The sequence below is a fragment of the Carassius carassius genome, chromosome 44 (assembly GCF_963082965.1).
Source record: "Carassius carassius chromosome 44, fCarCar2.1, whole genome shotgun sequence".
Lineage (NCBI taxonomy): Eukaryota > Metazoa > Chordata > Actinopteri > Cypriniformes > Cyprinidae > Carassius > Carassius carassius.
The window spans coordinates 13,347,433-13,372,005 of NC_081798.1; the positions used below are offsets into that span (position 1 = coordinate 13,347,433).

Here is a 24,573-nt window from a genome sequence, read left to right on the forward strand (position 1 = left end):
TACTTTACACCAGTAGTATTTATTGCATGCCATCTCTCACCAGTTTTGACCTTCCTTTGGAAATGGAAAATGGTGCTAAATTCCTGTAGACGTTTCTCTGTAGACACGCTCACACAGAGGGCTTTTGTCTTCTTAGCCTGGATCATTGGATCTACTCTTTGTTAAGTCAATAGTCCTTCAGGGCCAACAAGCGAGTCTCCAAATGACTGTACCTGTAAACACCCAATATACACTGGTACAATTCAATTACTCCTGTTTCTCTGTTCTATGAGGTCAAGGGAAATGTTCACTCTCTCAATTGATTCAAATCAATAATTTCAATCTAATCTGCAGCCTGTCCTTGCCACCACAAGCCATTGCATTGTCTTTATGGATTATTGGTACATCAGATACAAGCTTTTCTTTGTGTCCCATACATCATTAGCCTCCAGAGGACTTCTGAATATTTCTGCCGTACATTCAGGTGGTATTTTAGAGAGCTGTGTGAACAAAGATCTCTTTGGTGCATGATGTTGTTCAGCCTGTTTTGATCTGGCTTTATTTCATTGATGAAAAGCTAGTCAGAGGTCAACCGCATTAGTCTAAGGTCACTGATTTGTGTTCATGCTTCCCTCGGATGATGCTTTACCAATAAGAAGAGAGAGGACCATTTGTTCTGGTCCTCATTTAGACATGGAAGGAATTGATTTATTTCTATTTAAGAACTTCTGCTTAAAGACATTTTCTCCATCAAGCTCTCATCTTAATTGCAATTATTTAAACATGCCTCAAGTAAATTCATCATGCTAAGTGTGATGACATCAATAATAAGCATTGATTATTGCATGTATTGTTGCAACACAGCAAGTTTGAATATATGAGTATAAAAGCTACTGCATAGGTAAAGTTTTTATTTTATTTCTGTTTTTTTAACACTTTACAATAAGGTTTTATGCATTAACTAACATAAACTAACAATTAGCGATATATGTATAAAACATTGATTAACCTTTGGTAATGTAAAACTATTCATGGTTTTCATGTTAATTCAAGGTGCATTAATTAATAACAATTACAAACATGCATTAGTACATTTTCAAGGTAACATTGACTAAATTTCATGCCATAGGAATATAATGTTTTTATTTATTTATGTATTGTGTCTGTGTGAAATTGTACATATTTTAGTCTTAGCCAACCTAAGTTAAAGAAAAACAAAATTAAAATAAAATGGCATCATTTGTATAGTGATGTTTTCTTTTCCCCAGATCTATCCCTTTAAATGTGCCGTTTATGATCTCTCCTCAGCTCTGATATAAGATTATAGTCTGTCTTTCTCTGTCTTGGCAGAGGTTTCCATGACGTTCTACAGAAGAAGGAGCTTATTGGTGCATGTCTTTTTAATTGCTCCGTCTTTGGCCGGGGGTAGTATAAAAATATACACGCGTTCTCACACACCCACTCAGTGCACATGTACACAAAAAAAAAACATGCACATCTCACCGGACAGTCAGGCTTCAGTTAATTTGCATCTTTTTTCTCTCTCTCTTCTTATAACGGATCATCTGTGACCTTCAGCAAGGTCTTGGATGAGGTGTAATTGTGATGAGATGCTTGCCACAGTGGTCCAGGAGCTAAATTAACCATTAGTATTGCCCAGAAGACTCCCACCGCTGAACTGTTGTCTAGTATAATGATGTGTTGTTCACTACACCACTGTTACACATGAAAATGTGTGGCATGTAACTTTACCGCTCACTCGTTAGCCTCACTTGATATGAGGTCTGAAAGTGTTGGCAAATGCGTTAAAGTGTTTTTGTTTTTATGTGTGTGTGTGTTTGTGTGCAGTGAAAATGCGACTTGTACTGCTATAAATCGGTCCCTCTGTTTCAAATGTCAGGCTGCTTCATTATTAATCTCAGCATGTGGTGGAGAGAAACGCAGCAGTAGGTGTTTTTTTGTTTGTTTATGAAGAATGTGCGAATAATGCTTTTGCATATTTTATTAAAGTCTGTTTTACATCTTAAAAATCTCATTTTTTTCAGAAGCATCGTTGCGATCTAATTAAATGGAGGAATGTTTTCAGTGTGCTGTTTACAGCTTCACGCATGGGCAGAACCATCAAGAGGGTTCTCTTGTTAAAAGGGCGAGCATGCTGATATTTCTCCTCCTGTTTGTAAGGGAAACGGGCATGTGCCGGGCGAGGGATGAGGCGAGAGAGACTATGTCAGAATGGCAATGAGAGTTGACCTTTCACGAGTGCATGAGGCATCTGCTCTTATCACCTATGCCAAAAGTCTCATTAGAGATTATGAGCTGAAACAATTCGCCTTCTTTTGCCTCCGTAGCCATTTGTTTAAGTTTAATTAAAAACATGTGACCTTCAACCTGCTTTTAAACTGTCTGAATCAGGCTTCTTTTGTTTCTACTTGGGTTCTATTGACCGGAGCAGGATTAGGCAGGCTGATTTGATTAAATGTACCACAGCTGTTGACATTAGTGGCGTTATTATTGTTGTGTTAGAGATACAAAAGGCAGCGCAACAGTTGGCCCGATTTCATAGAAGAACATTTAGCGCCCAAGGGTTAACGCACCGTTCAAAAAGGAGAAAAATGAACCTTTGCATTGTGTAAATGTCAATCTCAGAAGAAAATAAAGCCCATATCCTGTTAAATAGACGGAAGTGTACCTTTTCTCAACCTTGTGTGATTGACAGATGTATTGTTATGACCATTAACTGTAAAGCTTTATAATTACTAAATGGACAGTTGCTGCTTTAGCCCTGGTGAGGGATTGAGGTTAGTCATCATATTAGTTCTCTCAGAAAAGTTGTCAGTTTGAAATCATACAAACTTGAAATATAATAATATATAATTATAATTACTTAGTAGGAGTGCAGTATCAGTAAAGTATATAAACATCAATATCACATACAAGAAAATAGGACTGCAGTGCATTTGCTAGAAATTCAGATTACTCTTACTCTTACTCTTACTCAAACCACTGCAAAATAATGTCTGTGTGGCTTAATCACTTCTCAAATAGTAGAGTGTTATGCCAGAAGTCCATTTGAATGAAAGTGATTGTTAAATGTAATATGTAAAAGTCAAATAATCAATTGTTTGAGTCTTGGCTTTACAAGTTTTCTGTAGTCAGCTTGTATTGGAGGTGTGTAGATGCGGCCTGTGTGGAGAGCAGACTAAGGAAAAGGAAGCGTGTTCGAGTGGGGAAGAGACTGGGAGAGGAGCATACGTTTTAGATGCGGACAGCCTGTTTACCAGAACGGCCCTGTCTGCTTGTTAAAGAATGCTCGAGAGCCTGATGGAGCCGCCTGTAATATGATATGGCATATGAGATTTTATTTTTAGGACAGAGAAGCCTCCATAAGAAAGGTTTATGGGGTTTTGAGTGGGTTGATCTTTTAAAATATTCAACTTCAATGAAATATGGAGCATGACTTGAGGCTGTTTTGAATTCATAAGTACGTTTCACGAGGTTGGATGTGCATATTGAGAGCTGTCGAAGGCAGCTGAGAGGAAAGCCTGGCGACTTGAGGAGTCCGACTCAAAGCGTTGGGTGGAGCAGAGAGGAGCGAACTTCTAAAAGTAATTTACAACAAGAGTTCTGTTTGATCTGATGATGTAACATTTCACCTAATCAGAATCCAAGGTTTTGCTGCAATGGATCTGAATATTGATTTTAAAATGCAATTCAGTCGTGAGTGACCCTTGACTGAAATATTTTTACCATGTTAATAAGCAACCAGCAGAGACTTATGGAAAACTAGTCTATAGTCTGTAATGAGAAGAGAAGTTAATAGCAAACATCAGCTATCAATGAAGTGTTGGTCGTTTGCCTCAGTCATTAGGCAGCGTTAGCTGTTAACTGTGTTTGGAGGTAGTAATACATTACAGCAGAATCCGATCAATTACGACCACCCCACCCATAAGTCCCATCTCTGTTAACTGACAGTTCACTGTCTGCACCCCTCCGCTCAATACCCTTCTTCATTTTCCCTCGCTCCGTCTGCAGCTCATCAGTCAGTCTACTCATTAACCTAAAGGACTTTGATGGGAGAAAAAGGGAGCGATAGAGAGAATGATGGAGAGAGGAAGCGTCTAGGGAGAGAGAGCACACAGACTGGACTAGGCCTGAATCAATATCACTTCATGACAACAGACAGGAAGGGAGCCAGTGAGGAAGAGAATTAGTGAATTTTAGCAATGTTTTGGTGTGTTCACACCAAACACGACTTTAATTATTTACATGAGTAGATTACTTACGAAGTCAATGCAAAGACACTACACAATAGAGGTGCATTCGCTCCAGGCAACGTGAATGATGCGAAATGTGCAACGCATGTGCCGCAAATGTGCAAAATTTGCCTCAATTGTGTCTTTCACACAATTCGTCCTTGTGCAAGGCAATCAGCAAAGAGCTTATTGACACGACCATTTATAACAGAAAATGGAAGAGAGCACTTTTGAGCCATCTAGTCACCCGAAGAAAATGTATGATATAGATATGTGGAACATAGTCAAGTCAAGTCAAGTCACCTTTATTTATATAGCGCTTTAAACAAAATACATTGCGTCAAAGCAACTGAAAAACATTCATTAGGAAAACAGTGTGTCAATAATGCAAAATGATAGTTAAAGGCAGTTCATCATTGAATTCATTGATGTCATCTCTGTTCAGTTAAATAGTGTCTCTGCATTTATTTGCAATCAAGTCAACGATATCGCTGTAGATGAAGTGACCCCAACTAAGCAAGCCAGAGGCGACAGCGGCAAGGAACTGAAACTCCATCGGTGACAGAATGGAGAAAAAACCTTGGGAGAAACCAGGCTCAGTTGGGGGGCCAGTTCTCCTCTGACCAGACGAAACCAGTAGTTCAATTCCAGGCTGCAGCAAAGTCAGATTGTGCAGAAGAATCATCTGTTTCCTGTGGTCTTGTCCTGGTGGTCATCTGAGACAAAATATAAGATTCTTATATTCTATATACATAGAAACCAATTATATTCAGTTGTAATGGTAGTTGTATTTTACAGAGCTACTATCAAAAAAAATAAATAAATAAAAAATTGTCAGTGTATATACAGTAGTAAAATGTACTTCGGTGTTTGGCTTATCCAGGAGAATTTGGGACTTCCACAATGGGTAGACCATTGTTGATCATATGATGGTTTTTTTCACGCTAATGCAGTAAAACACGTGAGTAATCTAGAGCAAGTGATGCGATGTGCATTTTCGCTTCACTCTCGGTGCGAACACACCATTATATTTTGTTGTATAGTATGTGTATAGTTGAATAATGTCAGTTAGATTTGATTATTTTAACTATAATTGTAATATTCAAAAGACAGGCGGTTTACATTATGCCAGCAATTAAATAAGTAGTAATAAATAATTAATAGTGATTATTAAAAAGTAATAATTATTTAATAGCTGCTTATGTTATCTGAAATCGACCAGCTTTATGGTTCTTTGTGTTTAAATTTATAAATGTTTATACATTTAAAAAAAAAAAAATTGTTTCAACTTTGGTCTGGTCGACTAAAGTTATATGCCTTTTCAGAGTAAAGTAGGTTAAAATGAATAAATATGGCATGACAAATATTGACTAAATTTCAAACATTTTCTTTGGAAAACAAAAACTATAACTTAAAAAAAGAAAGGAAAAACTTTGGAAATAGTGGAAAGATGGAGTGTGACAGTTGTAGACAGCGATGTAAATGAGGGTGGGCTGGATTGAATAATTACCCATCCCTGCAGCACCAGGCAGACAGACGTCCTGTAGCAGAAAATATTCAGGAAACTCATCAGGTTTGGCATCCAAAGGAAGATTCCTTCTCTCTAATTACTTTAAACCCAAACCCAGCTTCCTGTTCTGCAGAGCTTCACAGAGACTGCCAGTGTGACGACTAATTTCGTTTGAATCTTTGCTAATTGTGCAGCTCTCCAGCCATTCGCCCTAGTTACCGCAAGCAGATTCACAGTGACAGATATACGTTACTTCCAATTAGAGGTACTTTTTCACCCACATGTATGTATCAGCACAAAAATGTTCATGAACTTTTGCATTGCAGTAGAGCAGCTCGTGAAGAGAGCCCGGTCCTGATCTCAGCGAACTGTCTGTCTCACTTAGCGACTGTCAGGTGACACTCTGCTGTGTCTCATATCTGTCACTAAATCAGTTTCCCACTGTCTTTTTAGCCAGTTTATGTCTGATATTTTGTATCTGTGATGTCAACAGAGCGTATTCGACTGGGTTGACCAGAAGAAACCTGGCCTTGAATTTTAGCTTTTGTTTCTGAAGGTGAAGATGAATTCAGGAAACCTTTGAGAAGACAGACAGGGAACTTTTGTAGTAAATAGTCATTTATCAGACACTTGTGTCCTAGAATGGTTCCCAGGATACTTATTACTGGGACAGTAGCCCTGTAACATCCTGGGATTGTTTACTTCCCAAAGGTACAATGGTGATAGCTAAAGGACTACTTTCTCGGGTTTTGAACCATTTAGTTATTGGCCTCAATCTTTAAACACTATACAGTATGTTGGTCCAGGACCTTAAAGAGATTACCAGAACATAATTTATTTTGCTTTTTAACTTTTGCTCTATTTAATACAGCCATGCTAATGAATAAAATGATTTATTTATTTATATAAAGTATTGCTTTGAAACAGTATATAACTTATTTAGTCTCGAACATACTACTGCTTGTATATACAGTCTGCAATTATTGAGCTGTATATTTTGCATGTTTTTTTATTTGTATACATTTTAAAATGTTTTGTTCAAAATGTTTTACATTTATTTAGACTTTGGTCTAGTCTAGGATAAAATTATATGTCTTTCCTCTGTCAGTAAAATACATTAAAATTAATTATTATGGAATGAAAAAATACTGACTGAATTTAAAGCTCTCTTTATACTCCAAATGTGTATGACTTTATTCTACTGAACACAAAAAGAAGATAATTTGAAGAGCTTTGTTAAACCAAGTGATTTTGGTGTTTATTTCTAAAGATATCTTCTGTGTTCCACAGAAGGTCATACAGGTTTGAAACAACATGAGGGTGAGTAAATGATGGCACAATTAGCATTTTAGGGTAAACAGTCCCTTTAAGACAGATAAATCACATTTTAATCAAATCACTGCATGAAATGAAAAGTCCACCTGAAACAATGAGTTGACAAGAGTTGTGTTTTAGTTATATTAAGCAATCAAATTGGTGGTAATGGTCTCAGGTCATATCTGCAATGTAGCAATGATTAGGATGGGAATGTTAGAGAGTGGCGTGTATAGAGGGACCATATAGAGTGGTTCATGTAGGTTGTCTACAAACCGGAAGGTTGGTGGTTCAATTCCCGGCTCCACCTGACCAAGTGTCGAGGTGTGCTTGAGCAAGACACCTAACTCCAGCTGCTCCCGACGAGCTGGATGGCTGACACCGCAGTCGGTGTGTGAATGAGTGTGTGAATGGGTGAATGTGAGGCAAATTGTAAAGCACTTTGGATGGCCATGTGGTCTGTTGAAAGCGCTATATAAATGCAGTCCATTTACCATCAGACTTCCCTGGGGTCTGATCCTCCTGATTCCCCCCAAATGCTTGTGTTTGTTGTGCTTGTAAGGGAAGATCTAGGTGCTGTCCAGGTGCTGTCCAACCAATTTCTGTTTTCTTGTAAACCTTTTGTTTTGGTAAGATACAGTCATGTTCAATTAGTCATATGACTGGGTCAGACTTCCCCAAATACATCCCCCTCTCATTTTGCTGAAAGTTCTGTCCTCAGATTGAATCGTTTGTTCGTTTATCCTGCATCTTTAAGGCTGGGTTTGTCTGTCTATTATTGGTCTTGTACTGGTTTGTTTGGGCAGACGATTGCTAGTTAGAGTGTGTATGTCAAAGTAAATTACTTGAGAGTATGTGTGCGCAACACAAGCATGTGAATCACAAATAGTGACCTTTCTCTGACCTGAAATAGCTGAATCGCTCTCAAGTACGTACAAACTGTATGCTGTGCAGTGTTTAGCTCTTTTAACTGCTAATGTTGTTCAGAATGCCATACTGATTATTTTGTCAACATCAAAGATTTCTCTAGAGTCTCTCTGATGCTGAGATACAGATGTTTCATCTCAAAATCATGAAACAGCACAACATGCATCTCTCTCTCTGTCTCTCACTCTTTTTCTCTCCCCTTATCCCCTAAACAAATATCATTTGGTGACATATTCTTCTCTCCTTGGGTTCAAGTAAGCATTAAGCCGTTTTCATTTGTAATTAATTTTTGTGAGGCACTGAATGCTGTGGGATTACAACTCCCCACTGCTGCTCTTTGTTAAATACTCTGATTATTCAATACAACTGCTGCACAGAGAGAAAGAAAGAGCGTTTATGCAGGTATACACACTGGAGTTGGAGTTCAGATCACACCCAGACTTAGACCCCTTTAAAGGGGTAATATGATGCTGCTAAAAAGTACATTATTTTGTGTATTTGATTTAATGAAACGTGTTTATGCGGTTTAAAAAAAACACCATTTAAAAAAAAATAAAAAAACATTTTCCACATACTGTACATTATTGTTTCTCCTCTGTGTCCTGCCTTCTGAAACATGTAGATTTTTACAAGGCTCATCTGTCTGAAAAGTGAGGTGTGCTGTAATTGGCCAGCTATCCAGTGTGTTGTGATTGGCTGAATACCTCAAGCATTTGACAGAGATGTTATGGCCCTAAACATACTGTGATGTCCTGTCCGGCCGGAGCGACGAGACATAAACAGTCCAACCGGTTGACCGATGATGCCATCTCCACTGCCGTCCACTCAGCACCCACACATATAGAGAAAAAAGACTCATACATCAGAATGCTGTTCATAGACTTCAGTTCAGCATTCAACACAATCATCCCTCAACAGCTCATTTACAAACTGGTCCAGCTGACCCCAGCTGGTTATTTTTTTTGTCCATACAATCTTCTTTGTTCTGCAGACGAAAAGGCATGCATGTTTAGAATGGCTTGATTAGTAAATAATGGCATAATTTTTTTTTTTGTTTTTTTTACAAAAATGAAGATGAATTGTTCACCGTCTTATGGCTTGATTTGTTCTACATATATCTAGTATTTTTAAAGATTATGTCTGCTGTTTTCATCCGTACATTGAAATTCAGTAGGGTCCAGATCCTTCAAACCCCCAAAAATGACACAAGGCTTGCATGAAATTGAAAGTTGACTGCTAACTCATGTGTTTTCTGAAGCAAAGTTAAAATATATATATATATATATATACATATATATATATATATATATATATATATATATATATTTTTTTTTTTTTTTTTTTTTTTTTTTTTTTATGAAAACATACACTGACATTGAATATGGTGACATAAACCTCAAACTTCATGATACTTGGTCGTGATATGCAACAATCAATGACGTTTTAATTGACGTTGAGCTTAGTTGAAACATTCAACAGTTGAAGTATGTTGTGGTCTGCAGATAAAAGTAAGTTATAGAAGTTTGGAAAGACATGAGTTTGAATAAATTATATCAGATTTTTTATTTTTGGGTACATTATTCCTCCAGAAGTTGTTAAGGTGATTCCTACTTTGGCAAGCTGGTCTTGTCTTTGACCAAAAAAACAAGATCCAGACCCAAGCCACTTTTGTGTGATCTCAATGCCTCAAGATCTCTGATACACAAATGCATGCAAATACACCCACACAAAGGCACATAAAACACAAAGAGATGCACACGCAACATACAATGTCTTAGGAGAAGAAACTGGAACCTCTTAATTATGCTTTTTAACTGTGAATCATTGCTTATTCTCTTTTTCCGGTTCAGTGTTGACACTAGCTGATCCCAGAACAACACATGGACCTGCTTTGATATGCATGACTCTTGCTTGGGTTCAGGGGTTACGCTTCTACTTCAGCTTGGCAATTAGAAGGTCACAGCTTCTCCGGAACCTCCTCTCCTCCTCGTTTTTATCTTTGTAATATTTGTATCTTTATAAATGCCTTCCCACTGTCATAAATGTCAGACAAAGACCATTGAAACCCATAAAAAATGCTTTACCTGTGGCACCAGTGGGTGGCTGTTGGCTGCCCGGTGGATGAGGCATGTCTCTGCTGATATGCTTAATTACTGCTTAACTCATGTAAGCATAAGGTATAATGTGCAGGTCATCGCTCTCTGAGTCCTTCAGTCAGACAAAGAGGGACGTTAGAGCATCATAGGTTCTGAATTACATCCCTCTTTATCAGTCAGGGCTCCCCTCATCATTTAAGTGCCATCGCATCAAATACACACACAGTCTCTGGTAGTCTGACATTGTTTGCCATTTGCACAGAACCAAACCCATATTCTGTCGCCCAGGGTTCCCTGTTATTCATGTGGCAGCCCATAATCACGTCCCTGTGCACCGTAAGGCATCAATTAAGGCATTATGTATTACCAGTAGTTCTGGTCTAATTCACCCGCTCAGAATTAGCTCTGATTTCCCTTGACCTTGTCCGCATGTGCCATCTCCCCTTTTTCCACCTAAATGTAGATAAACGAGTGTGCACAGAGTCCAAACGAGAGAGGGCCAGTAGGACAGCCCGATCATTAAGCTAAATTTAGTCTTCAAACTGTAGTGTTATGGCAGCTTATGTTGCTGCAATAATTCACAGTGGGCCAGTTTATTTTTCTATGCATTTTCCATAGAAAAACTACATCCTCAGGACTTTAAATAGAGCTTCTCTGTTTTTTTTGTTTGTTTGGTTTTTTACGTGAACTTAGGTTGTACTTTGGGCATTGGACATTTCTTATCCTTATCAGTGGTGAAAACAGTTGTGCTGCTTAATATTTTTTCGCAGCCTTTAAAAGAACAGCATTTATTTGAAAAACTAAACTTTTCTGTTTTATTGTGGTAGTTACTGTAACTTTGTGTAATATGAGTTCTACTTGGTTTGCATATAAACAGTATATAATATCATATACAGTGCCATTCAAAAGTTTGGGATTTATAAGATTTGTAAAGTTTCTTATGCTCATCAAGACTACATTTATTTGATCAAAATAAAAAAATGCTGTTATTTTTAACTTTTTATTCATCAAATAAATATCACAGGTTTTATATATATACTGTGTGTATATATATATATATATATATATATATATATATAGCAGCACAGCAGTTTCAATACTGGTAATAAATCAGTATATTAGAATGATTTCTGAAGGATCATGTGACACTGAAGACTGATGTAACGGCTTATGAAAATTCAGCACTGTGTCACAGAAATAAGTGGTATTTTAAAGTATATTAAAATAGGAAACCAATGTTAGAAATTGCAAAACAGTTTCACAATATTGCTGTTTTTTTTCTGTATTATTGATCATAAGAGACTCCATTAAAAAAATATATATAAAAAAAAAATCTTACTGATCCCAAACTTTTGAATGGCAATGTACATCACATGATTCTCCAGAAGTCATTCTAATATGCTGATTAGGATATTACTGATAATGATGTATGTTTTGTATGTATAGCACAAAGTCCCATCAAAGGAGTATCACTAGCGTGACCTTGTTTCTCCCACTGAGAAGAGTCACATTCATTTCCATGCATTCAGCTATTCACCAGGTGCCATTTCCATCCTTAGTAATGCTGGGATGCAGTCCGACAGATGGTATAATCATTCCTAATACTTCTATAGATTACGTGGCACACCGTACGGCATGCAGAGAAGGAAATTACGTGTCACAGATTGCATTGTGTGGAGCCCCTAAAGTCCCGATTGGTGCGAGACAGGCTCCATTGCAACTAATCAGACGCCTGTCTGCATTCGAGCTCGTTAGGTTGATCAAGTGCCCTCATCCGCTGTCACGTTTCAGTGAGTCTCCTGCCAAACTTCAGGCGAAGAGTGAGGGAAAGAAAGCAGGAAAGCGAAGAGATGAAAAGAAAGTGAGCTTCTCGGCGGCCCCCAGTGAAAATGCAAATTGAGCAAATGATCTCTAAAGTCAGAAACTGATATTTCAGCCCTGTTCTATTTGAAGAGAGGAATGAGAGTGTCTCTCTCTGATGGCACAGTCTGGACGTGAGCGAGTTTTTATGAGCCGAACTGAGGAGAAACTAACTGCGTACTGATGAAAGGAACATGGCATTCAGATTTTTACCGCAGTGTGTGTTTGCTTCACAGGCGCTTGAGGGAAGCTGAAAGGATGGACAGATTAGAATGTTTTTGGAATATCAATTGAAAGTTTTTAGAATTATTGGCCAGAGATAAATGATTCAAATGGTGGTCTTATTAAATTGACTGCTGCATTTAAAGTCTGGCTTACAGAATGCATGCCGTAGCATGTGAAAAGGAGTTCTTCACCCAAACATAAAACTTACCGTTTTTATGTAATCAATAAACATAAAGATATATTTATCGATATCTAGCTGAACTTCAGCTTACATATTTGTTCACATACTTAAGTTAAAAAAAATTTTTATTTATTTTTTATAATTGGGAAAAAACAATGCGAGTATTCATTTACATTTTTTTTACATCCATAACCTTATTGAAAAGACCTGTATTAGATGGAACATGACTGTCACAGCTGCTCACTGCTTACCACATCATGTTTCTCTTACCACATCATGTTTCTCTTTTTTCTCTCGCTTCTTGTAAAAAGTTTAGAAAACATCTTGGCATCTGCTGCTTCTCGGTGGATGGTAAAAAAAACTGAACCTATCAGAAGTCATGTAGTCGTACAGTGTCTCCACTGTAGCTTGTGTTTTAACACTCATTAAGACACACAGACATCATCCTCACACTAATGAGAGACAAGCAGCCTCTCCATATCAACAGGGTCAGTTTGAGCGAGAAAGGAAGAAGAGGATAAAGAAATTAAGCAGTATGGAGCCAAACAGAGTCATGTAGAGAAAAAGAAAGATTATTTTAAGAATGGGAAACAGCAAATGGGATGAGCAGGAAATGAAGGCAAAAGAGGACGAGCCAAAGAGACTAATGAAAGTGGCCTGAAGCATAGGGCAGAGAGAGGCACACAGAGACAAACGAGTGCACATTCTCTCAAAGCAGTAATGAGAGCACAGAGAAATCACTACCACACACATCCGAGCATGGCTCACCACTCACTCCTATACTGTACATTACAGCCAACATTCGTCTCAAACCTCTCATTTGCTCTGGATGACACAATGGACTGTATTCTGTCCTATCCATGCTCAAAATCATAGACCTTCACACATTGCTTACTATATATTACATTTTAAAAAGGTCAACACACATGGTAGCATTCACACAGCATTAATCCTTACAGTACAACAGTTTTCAACAGTAGAAATATAAGAAATTGATTGATTGTAAGAAATATGTATTGTGCAAATCAAACCAAATTATATTAGAATGATTTCTTAAGGATCATGCGACATTGAAGACTGGAGTAATGGCAGCCGAAAATGTAACCTTGCCATTACAGGAATTCATATATATATATATATATATATATATATATATATACACAATGTTACTATTTTTACTATATTTTTGATCAAATAAATGCAGCCTGGGTGAAAATACTGTAAGAGACTATAAGAGTGTGCTTTTTCCCGGAATTAGACTTTTGTTTTCCATCAAAACAGTAAACATTAAAGTGTTCCAAAATATCCCTTGGACCCACATTGAAGAACACACAATACTGTGTCTAGAGACCTATATATCATACCTGTGAGTAGACTTTATTTGTCTTGGGCTACAAAGGCAGCACTTTGCAATTTCAAAGAAACATCCTGGCAAGCACTTAACAACACCCTAGCATCATGGACGAGAAGGCATTACTCTTAAGATAATGCAAAAATCGAGTTTTCTTTTGCTATGATGGTCTTATATCTTGGTAAAGATGATTCAGTGTGTTGAATGTCTGCATCTCTACCTAAATTTGCAGCTTAGACCTAGAAACTATTATGAGGAGATAGAAAAACAGCTGCAGTTGTATATTTTCAGTGGGAAATTTGTTTGAGAACTGTCATGTCTGTGGGCTCCTTTATTGCGGTATTTTTGCTTAGCTGTTATCGCTGGCTCTTTTCTTCCTTCCGTTTCTCTCTCTCTCATTCTCCATCCTTTCTTGTTTGTAGAGATTGTCCTTGTTTCAAGCACTCATACATCACTCTCTCCCTTGCTCCTGTGCTGAAGTGAATATGTGTGCTTTGCACCTTGGTGAGCCTCTGTTTGTAATGCTGGAGCAAATTTTTTATTTATTTTTGTATTTTTTTGCTGGGTGGCTGTAATATGTTCTGTCACGAGAGATTCGAGACCAGTGCAGTAATCATTGCTAATATGATGATAAAACCGCTCAGTCCAGGACCAACCAGGAAAACGCGTGGTTTCTCAGCCATGCTGCTCCATACAGCATTCATACGGGTCAAGGCAGTGTCAAATGAATATGGAAAGAAAATACATTAATTGAAGTGGGGTTTTTTTTTTCTCCTCTCTCTGCATCTCTATATACCACATATACCACTCTTATTGCAGGGTTTGTAGTGTAAATGAGGGGTCCAAAGCTAGAGTCTAAAAAAAGCCAGTTTCCACATCAGAGTTTTAATAAATAAATAAATAAAACAAAATGATAATAATATTTTTAAAATCTGAAAAGATAATTGATATTTATTTCTCATAATTGTGATTTCATCTTACATTTGCCACTACATCTATCACTTGCATTTGTGACTTTATATCTCGCAATTGCAACTGTTAATTATTATTCATGATAACTCTTTAGTAATGGGACCGATTCTCACTCTTAACTAATTGCTTGTTAACATGCTTATTATTATACATACATAGTACTAATAAAGCACTTATTCTGCGGGCAACTACCTTACTAACTGTTAATCACTATTACCTATTAAGCAGCAAACTAGGAGTTTATTGAGGCAAAAGTCATAGTTTATAGTTTAATAGTGAGAACTGTACCTTAAAATAAAGTGCGACCTCATTTATTTACATTATTTAAAAAATGTATATATATATATATATATATATATATATATATATATAAATAAAATAATATCTTATTTTGTGATGTACAAAATCACAGATGTGAGAAATAATATTGGTCAATTCTCACAATTACTCATTTTATTTTTGGAAAGGATTCCAGTGAGGCCTTATTTGATCAATTTGCACTTTAAAGATTTAACATTTTTCAAACAAAGAAAACAATTAATAATAACTATGAATACGATTCTGCTTTATTTGTAGGCATTTAGTCTAAAGGTGCCTGCCATTAGTCTTGTTTTTTATTAATTAGTTTTTTTTAAATATAATTTATGTTCAGTCAAATTGTTATGCTGATCGTTTATCATTTAAAATGTCTAAAATCAAAGCATTGTTGCTTGTGGTTTCAGACTTTTGAACTCCTCTCACAGTCGGGATGGTGGTAAGAGTGAGTAAGAGAAGGGCGGTCAGAGGTTGCATCAGTCTGATCAGGTAGATGTGCCAAGGTAGTGAAGCAGTGTAGAGCATTAAGTCAGTGTGACGGCTTCCCACAAGCCCTTGCGCCACATCACAGATCAGAGATTTAGTGCTGGAAAGTCTAGAAGAACAGCAGCAGCAATAAAAGGGGTGAGAGGTGACGATACTGAGGTGAGCGAGCGTCTACGTGTTTGCCTCTTTAAATTTTATGGTGTTGTCATGCTGTCGGCTGCATTGCTCTCCGTCTTCCTCTCTCATTTCTTTGATTACTTTAGTGCCTGCACGACTCGTCCTCAAAGAGCTGCTAACTTATAAACGTTTTTATGAGAACCTGACTTTTTTTTCTTCCTATCTCCCTCCCTCCCATCTCTCCTGCAGAAAACATGAAGGCACCTCTGCAAAGGTCACGGTCACGGCAGAATATCAATTTCAACTCGACACGAGCACCCACTGCCAAGGAGCCTCATTACGAGAGTGAACCCCATCCGTCTGCAGCCCACAGGCCGACCCACCGGCCCGAGAGAGAGAAGGAAAAAGAGCGAACTCCGACGCTTTGCTCATCCAATGGTGACACGGACGTGGAGGCCTTGCTCGCCCGCCTGCGTGCCCTGTGATGACATCACCGCCTCTTCGGGTTTGACCTCTGTAGTCACTTCGGTGACACAGATACAAAAAAGAAACACAAAGCTCGCAGTCACCTTTTGCTAATAAATGCCGGCGGGTTGCACTAATACGCGCACAGGAAAAGTCTTAACAATTAACCTTTCCCATCCATCTCCTCTGCCCTTTTACCTCCAGCAACAGACTTGTTGTCCACAGAAGTGCGAGTCATTGTGCTGGTCGGGTCCATGATGAAAACTTGTCACTGTTTTTGTATTAAGCAGCTAATTACCGGATGGCTTAGATTGACCTTTGGGCCAAGCGCTAGTCTTTTTTTATGTCATAAAAAGACCAATTATTACTTTTTAAAGGCTTCACGCAGCTCTTTAAGTCACTCATACATGCGTATTTTCACATACATAGATGTTTGAATGATGGGCGTTCAAATTTGTCAAATATATTTATCCTTTTCTGCAAAAAAAAAAAAAAAGATAGCATCTTTAATAACATAGCTATATCTAAAATATTTATTATAAACATAAATCACTTTTTTGTGTGGGTTGAATCTTCTTGACCTTTATTTATATTCATGTATATTTAATCAAATTAATCCGAAAAAAGTTTTAATTTTCATGGAAATTTTTACACTTATGAGGAATTACTCTTCATAAGATAAAAAAAGAATGTATTAGTTGGGTTTCGTCCCTCTCAAGAGAGACGGCACTATGCAAGAGCAGCGGTTCTTTATTAGGAGAGCCACTGACAGCAGATCCCTGAGTGCCAGGAGTATTTGTACTGCTTAGCAAACCTCACTGATATAATGCACACTACTTCTCTGCACATTTGTTCTTGGATCTGCTGCTTTTCCAAATAATATTTCATTTTATTTTTTTAGACATTTTATTTCTTTGGTTTCTTTTTGTGTTTGTCTGTCTCGTTGTGTGCACGTGTTTCATTGTATAATTGGCAATATATAATTCCTCCTCATGATGTTTTCTGTTCTGCTATTCGTGATGTGATTTTCCTCTTTACTGCTCTCAATCAGGCATGACATCGGAATGCGATTACCTGTGAAATCACATCTCTCTCTCTCTCTCTCTCTGGACTTACTCTCATCACCTTTTTTGATTCTTTGAAACAACATTCCTGTTATTGGATAGACATTATTGCAGTGACATCATTTGGTGAAATGTTACAAATAAAATAAGGAAAAGAAAAACGATGCCGAGAACTCAGTCTTTTGTTTGGCTTCAAAACAGACGAATGTCAATTCTTTTCTTTTTTTAATTTCATTCCACAAACTCTCTCAGTCAGTTTCCCTCATTAAAAGGGTGCATATGTTCTCGTGCATCCTCTCATTCATTCAGAAATCTTATTTTATGCACGATTACCTGAGAGTTGGGGTGAGGTTACGGAGGGAGGCTGGCACCTCCCGGAGAGATGAAAGCCTCTGCAACCCACAATCACACCGTTTATTGTTTTGAAATATAATGAATGCTGTTTCCAAAGGTGTCTGTTCCAGTTTTATTAATCTACTTGAAATAGGGGAGGTGGGTTTGCCCCTTCACTGCACTAGGATGCTAGTGTTATTTGGGAATGCTGGTCGCTAAAGGAATGATAGGAGGTAACTTGCTAATCACATTCTTAGTCAGCATCATGTGAATGACTGACATTGGCAGCAACTGCACATGGATGTGCTTGTCATGTGATGTACAGGGAAGCTATTAAATCAAAGAAAAATATGAGTTTGATAAATAAATTAATAATTTTAATTGGATTCTAATTTTAAACAGAACTATTTTGACATGAACATTGCAATTTAAAGTAAATATACTCTATAATATTTATATTAAACATTGAGAAAATACCCTCTGTATATGCAGCACACTTTGCAGGTAAAAACAGACACCAGGGTACCAGAGGATAAAAGCCTATCACAAAAACAGGCTGCATCAGTGTGGTCGAATAGCTCTTTGTGCCCAAATGAAATCATATCAGTTAGCATCTATGTCCTAAGCCGCAAAGTCACACGTCCACTTTAGAAAGAACATCCATTCCTCTCCTCCACGCTTTTTATTTGCGTTTAGTCGTCCGAGACGCCAGGCTCTCTGCAGGCGGTGTGTGTAGTGCTGCCCTTAGCGGGATCACAGCTCCGATCAGCACCACGGACAGCTCTAGCAAAAGCAATGCTAATGAAGCACAGCCTTCCTCGTTCCCCTCTGTATTAGCATCAGACAGGAGCTCACTCTCACCATCTCCCCTCCAAATGATCCACTGCCGCTGCGAGCATAACCCCAAGAGAGGATGTTCTGTGCTTCTGTGTCCCGTGTTCTTTGCTCTCTGCTTCTTTATTTTTTATGAACTGCCTCTTTATCTCGCTCATCTGCTCTCGCACTACTCTGAAAAGACAGAAACACAAGAAATCACCCAATCCCGTTGCCTTTTTTCCAGCTTAATAGGACAAACCGGAGTGGCAGAGGATATGAAATTCTGCTCTATGTAGTTCTGCCCGAGTAGCTGCCAAAACTAGTCTGTGAAGCAAACAAGATCATTCCTTTTCTATTTAATGCCCACTGTCTGCCAGCTTTCCACAGGACGATGGGGAGATCAGAAGGGGTAAAAGGGTCAGCCAAAACAGTGGTTCTTTTCAAGACATGCTGCATCGCGAACCAGAGTCAGGTGGAAGAGGTTATGGCTTATGTAAATACATGTGTGTTGTTTCATACTTCCTTTGTTAATTAAACTTAAAATGACTTGAAATGGCTTTTTTATTGTTGTTATTGCAGTATTAACATTTTTCCACTGAGTTTGTGTGCTATTTCCAATTACGGTTTCTATTATTCTGTCCGTTATCTCAGCTGTTGGATGTGAATGTACTTGACAGACGGTCCTCAATAACAATGTGAAGGTCTGGCTGTTCTCTAACAGTAGCAACCAAGACGAACACAGACTGTCCAACTAGAGAAAGAGAAACAGACATCTGTTGGTTTTTGAACATGCATTGATGCATCTCAAGCTGCCATCGCAAAGCCTTTCCTCTAGGCAATAACACAAACAAGATCAGGAGAATGGGGAGGGTGTGCATTTTCTTTATTGAACAGTTGTGTGGTTGTGTGTATAATTTAAAGGGAACAAAGCATATTGTGTGGCAGCTTGTAGTCTGCTCGGGTTTAATTGGAGATGGGAGAGTAAGGCAGATGTGAGTTAAGACCGTTAAACTCTGATTACTTGGATGATCCTCACCCGACACCTCTTCTAGCATACAGAGGCCTCTCTATCCATCCATTCATCCTGTGAGAAGGCAAAAGTATTTTTATCAGTCCAACTGAAAAAAGTTCTGTTTACAAAATGACGTTTTGACACAGTGAATGCTTCTGGGGATGAAATTACATTACATTACATTTATCTGATGCTTTTATCCAAAGCGACTTACAATTGCTATACTGTATATGTCAGAGGTCGCACGCCTCTGGAGCAACTAGGGGTTAAGTGTCTTGCTCAGGGACACATTGGTGTCTCACAGTGGATTCAAACCCGGGATTCTCACACCAAAGACATGTGTCTTATCCACTGCGCCAACACCACCCCTATAAGAATAACTACTGGATTTGGCACAGTTTGCAAGGTTAGTGACATCAAACCAAAGATATTCTGAGTTTTGTTCATATATGCATGCTTGAAATGAGAAATTATGCTACATTTATTGATGAGCTGCAGAAAATCTGTTCTTTCTTTCCTCAGTAGGTGATAAAGTGTGTGTTTGTGTGCTTTAATTATACCGGGGTGGAGTGTGGGTCACCTCTTCATCCACTACACTAACAGGAACTTCAGGTCGGGAAAACTGTGGAAATAACTCCTGAAAAAACGAAGTAGCTCAACTCTCTCAATTCTCCAGATTAAGAGAGACTGCCCTCCAAAGTAGACTCTTCCTCCTCCTCGGTTTCTTTCTCTCTTACACACACATACTCATTCCCTCTTCTCATCCTAATCGTGAAGCACCCATCAAGTACATGTCCCTGGAAACAAAATTCAGTTTCTAATAATACTTTAGTCCTTCTTGGTTTGGAAGAGGTCTTTTGTCGGGTATTGTAACAAGTCTGCAGGGAGTTTTGCTCTTGTGGGAGCCAAAAGCAGACAGAAGCCTTGGCACTTTCTGCCATATCTCTATATCCACACTCTGCCAGACATCCTGAGTTTAAGTGTGCTGCACTGATCTTCTTCCTCTCACAGCGAGTCTCCTTTTTCTCTGTTTGCGTCTGTTGTCCCAAATCCTTTCTCACAAATCATTTCCACCCTAGGATTGATCAGCACTTTGACCTTCACTCTTCCCGGGGTTTTTCGGCTCACTTGTCTCTGTCACATAGTGTCTTGCAGATTTTTTTCACCAAAAATGGAAAGAGCTCGCACCTTCTCTTGTTCCTTCTCACTTTTTTTTCTCCTTGCTTGACTGTAGAGGGTTTTTCACCTTGAAAGGGCACTTTTGTCCATTCCTAGCGCTCTTACTGTAAGGGGCAACCGAATCCATCGGAGGCTTTAGCCGAGCAGAGCAGCTGAGTCACCTGTTTCAACGTGATTGCATTGGATTCGGGATAATCCAGTACCTTCTCTTTTCTTAACTGTTCCTGGTCTATTTCTATCTCAAGGACAGGCCCTTTGAGAAAAGATGGCCTCAATCGTTGATAGAGGCCATGGTGTTCTTTAAGAAAAAGCTCTTTTTTGGGGGGGTTTAACGAAGTCTTAGGTAAGGAAACAAACTCTAAGCTCCTTTTTAACCTGAATGTCCATTATTGGTCCATGCAAATGTGTAAATTCCTAGCCTTGGCTCTGGTAAAATCTTTCCAGTTGTTACTCTGCTTGAAAACAAGAGTAAATTAGACCTTACATAGTGTCCTTAAAGGCCGAGGCTTCTTCAAATTTGGTTAAAAGCAGCTCAGAGAGAGTTAGTCCTAGAAAGTGTTGCAGCATCGTCTGCGAACTGTTAAGACCTCCTCAGAAACTGCAGCATATAAATAGACTCGACTGTGGCCACTGTGTGAGTCAGTGGCTGTCAGCAAAGCTCAAATTTGAGGGCAGATGTTGGGGGAGGAGGGTGGTTGTCCTTTTCGATGCTATTCCAGACAGAAAGATAATAATTTTCCCCCAGGGTATGGACTGGGAGAAGGGATTTCTGTTCGTTGGGGGTGCCGGCAGGGAAATTCAGTCTGTTTTTGGCCTGGAAGCCCTGACTCTGCAAGGTCACATCACCATGAGGGAGTGTGTGATGATGTGCAGGAAGGACAATGCCCGGAGCACGTGTGATGGAACCAGGCCAGAGTTCCACCACGTGCTGCCAACATGACAGACAAGGCACAACATCACCTGCCAACGAGGTTCTGGAGCAAACTGACAGTTAGCAGCATTACATGCTAACACTCTTAGCCTTTTTTTTGTATTCATGTGCTTTATCGGTCATATTTATATGATGCAGAGAAACAGGAATGGGTAAAGACAGATACAGTAGTACAGAATGAGCCAATATGCAACTCCCACTGTACTATAGCTCTGGCAAGATTTTGGTATTTGATAATATTATATTATTTATTATATAATAAATAAGTATTGGTATATTTTTAATATATACATTAGAATATATATTTTATATAACTGTATATGATTTTATGTTTTCAGATGCTGCATATTTTATACAAAACATTGCGTTTAATAATATATGAAATATTTAATTTATAAAAGACATTTTTTAAAAACGCTACAATTTAAAAAGATTGGGGTCAGTATGCAGCCATTGCTCCAGTCTTCAGTGTGACATGATCCTTCAGAAATCCTCATATCCTGATCTGCTGCTTAAGATACATTTATTATTATAAGCAATGTTGATAACCGTTTTTGCTGATTAATTTTAATATAAGTTATAAGGAATTCTTTGATGATTATAAAGTTCAAAAGAACAGTTAGATGAAAAGAAATTTGTGTGCGCATACATTTAAAGTACTTCATAATCACTTATGTCATTTTATTTGCTTAATGGAAGAAGCACAAAGACCGAATCTGGGATAACAGACCTGGTCCCTTCGTGTTTAATGTACCTCAGCAAAAAGCACCCTATGATGATGGTTTAAGAAGCTCAGACTGAGAAAGAATAACTCAAAGATTATGTTTGGAGCAGAGTGCAAGTACAAAGTGGCAGCCTTTGATCTCCATGGCGGCAGTGACAGCGACTGGGCGGGCGGAACCATGCGGAGGGTCTTCCGGGATTCATTATCCTGTTTGTGAGTCTTTTTAATGATGGGGGAGGTCCCTGTCCTCACCAAGAGTCACAACAGAATGCAGTTTATACACATGTTTGAACAGATGAGCTGTGAGCATTCTCTAATTGCTGTTTAAGATCCATTAAAACTATTTCCTTCATTCAGATTTTCATGGCAATTACATTTTACTTTAAAGGTAATATGCAATCAGTGCTCATAAAGTAACAACAAAAAATGCTTGATGAACTCCAGAGACAACAACAACTGACTGTTCAGCTTAAGCGTGTTGTCATTGTATTTTTCATTTAGTGCTGCAAAGCGACAGTTCCACATTATTATATTGTATTTTAATTAGACTGTCCAGAGATCACATTCCAGGCTAAAAAAATTAATGTGGCAGATCATCTACCGATGATAAATACTTCATATCACTAAAGTGATTAAACAGTCCATGTTGGCAAATGCCTTGTGTAATACCAGAGCTATAGAATTGAAACATGTCAGTTGACTTGTTCCTTTAAATGTTACACAATGGGAAAATTTAATTATCTCTTATGCCGGGGGCTTTTTTTTTCTTTCTTTCTTTTTTTCATTGAACAATATTCAGTAATATGATTTTTTTTCTTCATTATAGGCAATCTTTGTTCACTTGTCTTTTTTTTTTTTTTTGTCAGCCAAGACCATATGACCCAAGAAAAAAAAAATGTAAAGAAATATTTCAGTAATTTAAAAGCACAAGGATTTACTAGCTTGTTCGCATGTGTAAGTTTAATTTGTTTGGATATGTAAATTTAGTGCTGTCAGTCATGACCAGAAAAAAAAAAAAGATATTGCACAGATTTGGTTTCCCCCATGATCTCACTTAGATCAAATCACACTCTCTGACAAGCAATGAATGTAAAGGACAGGGGTAAAAATCACACTGTCAACATCTGTCTTCAGCCAATCAGAATATTCCAGTTGATGATTTTGCACCATGTTAACCAAGCCTGGACATGTCTTGGAACATGATGTTAAATATAGGTATGTATCTCACTTTCAGTCACACCATCTCACTCTCCCATTCCTCATTTCCTTCAGCTCTCTCTCCCTTCCTGTCCTCTGAGACAGTGTTGTGATGTAATATGAAGTAGAAATGGTGTCGGCTCTTCAACCTTGTGTTAAGTCTTCAGACTGAGAATGGAAGAGGTTGTAACAAAAGTTGTACTACCTCACTCTCTTCTACTGCTCTCTATCTCTCTCGGCACTTTGTAGGAGTGTGGTGTAAATCTACTCATCGTGTTAAACAGGCCTGTTTGTATGAGGCTGCCCAGAACACTTCTCTGAGTCTCTGAGTCCCGACTGACATCATGTCTTAAACCCAAACGACTTCAGTTTGACCAAGTTCCTCCTCACGCAACTCCTGAGGTTTGCACATATTGGCGTGTTCTATGTCATTTTATAATGAAAAAAAGGTATTTCTTCCTGTTTAAAACAAAACAAGTTAACAGAGTCATTCTGTACTCCAAACATTAAAGGAGATATTCTGTTGAATCTTTATATAGCTTTTTGTCCTTTGAAAGATGGTTCATACTGACCAAAATAGACCAAAATAAATAGTCTATATCAGAGGTTCTTAAACTGATGTCTGGGGACCTCAAAAGACTGCAGAGACATGATTGGTTAGTTACGATCTAAGCGTATATTAATAGTGAGTAGAAAAGAATACAGTGCCAACTCAGTAGTAGTGTTCATTTCGTTGGCATTTTGTTTTTTAAGTCATTTTCTCATGACTTAAAAAAGATGGTGATGAGATACTAAGGTCAATAAACAATAACTGTGACTACAGTATATCAGCATCCAATATCACTGGCGGTAAAAGAAGAGTCTAAAATTAATACCAAAATAAAAAGAGATTTTGGTATGATTTTTAGACTCTGATTCTTCTTTATTTTTTTGTAAATATTTTTGCGGACTCTTGATATCTGGCAACCACACACATGGAAGCTTGCATAGTAGAGACACTATGCGAGCTTTCGTGTGTGGTTGCCAGATATCATGAGTTCAAATCCCCAAATCAAAGCTTCTCTGTTCTCCTAAAAGGATACATATTCTGCAATGTTTTGATTAATTTTTACAATCTGGCAATCATGCACACACACACATTTAATCTTCATTGCAGAAGCACCATATCAGAAGTACTATATCAGTACAATGGGTGAGGTAAAATAAACCATGTGAGTCGACATTCTATTGATTTTTGCTCATTAGTAAACATGAAATATATGCAAT

General features: G+C 38.1%; 1 protein-coding gene across 1 annotated transcript in view; it reads left to right on the top strand.

Annotated features, from left to right (window-relative positions):
* LOC132126489 (protein diaphanous homolog 3-like) overlaps positions 1-17,279 on the top strand; it is a 405,695-nt gene extending 388,416 nt beyond the window's left edge. The window contains exon 27 of the mRNA XM_059537748.1: positions 15,836-17,279. Within this exon, the coding sequence (XP_059393731.1) occupies positions 15,836-16,071 (236 nt within the window). The 3' untranslated portion in view covers positions 16,072-17,279. The remainder of the gene's footprint in view (positions 1-15,835) is intronic.
* The last annotated feature ends 7,294 nt before the right edge of the window (positions 17,280-24,573 follow it).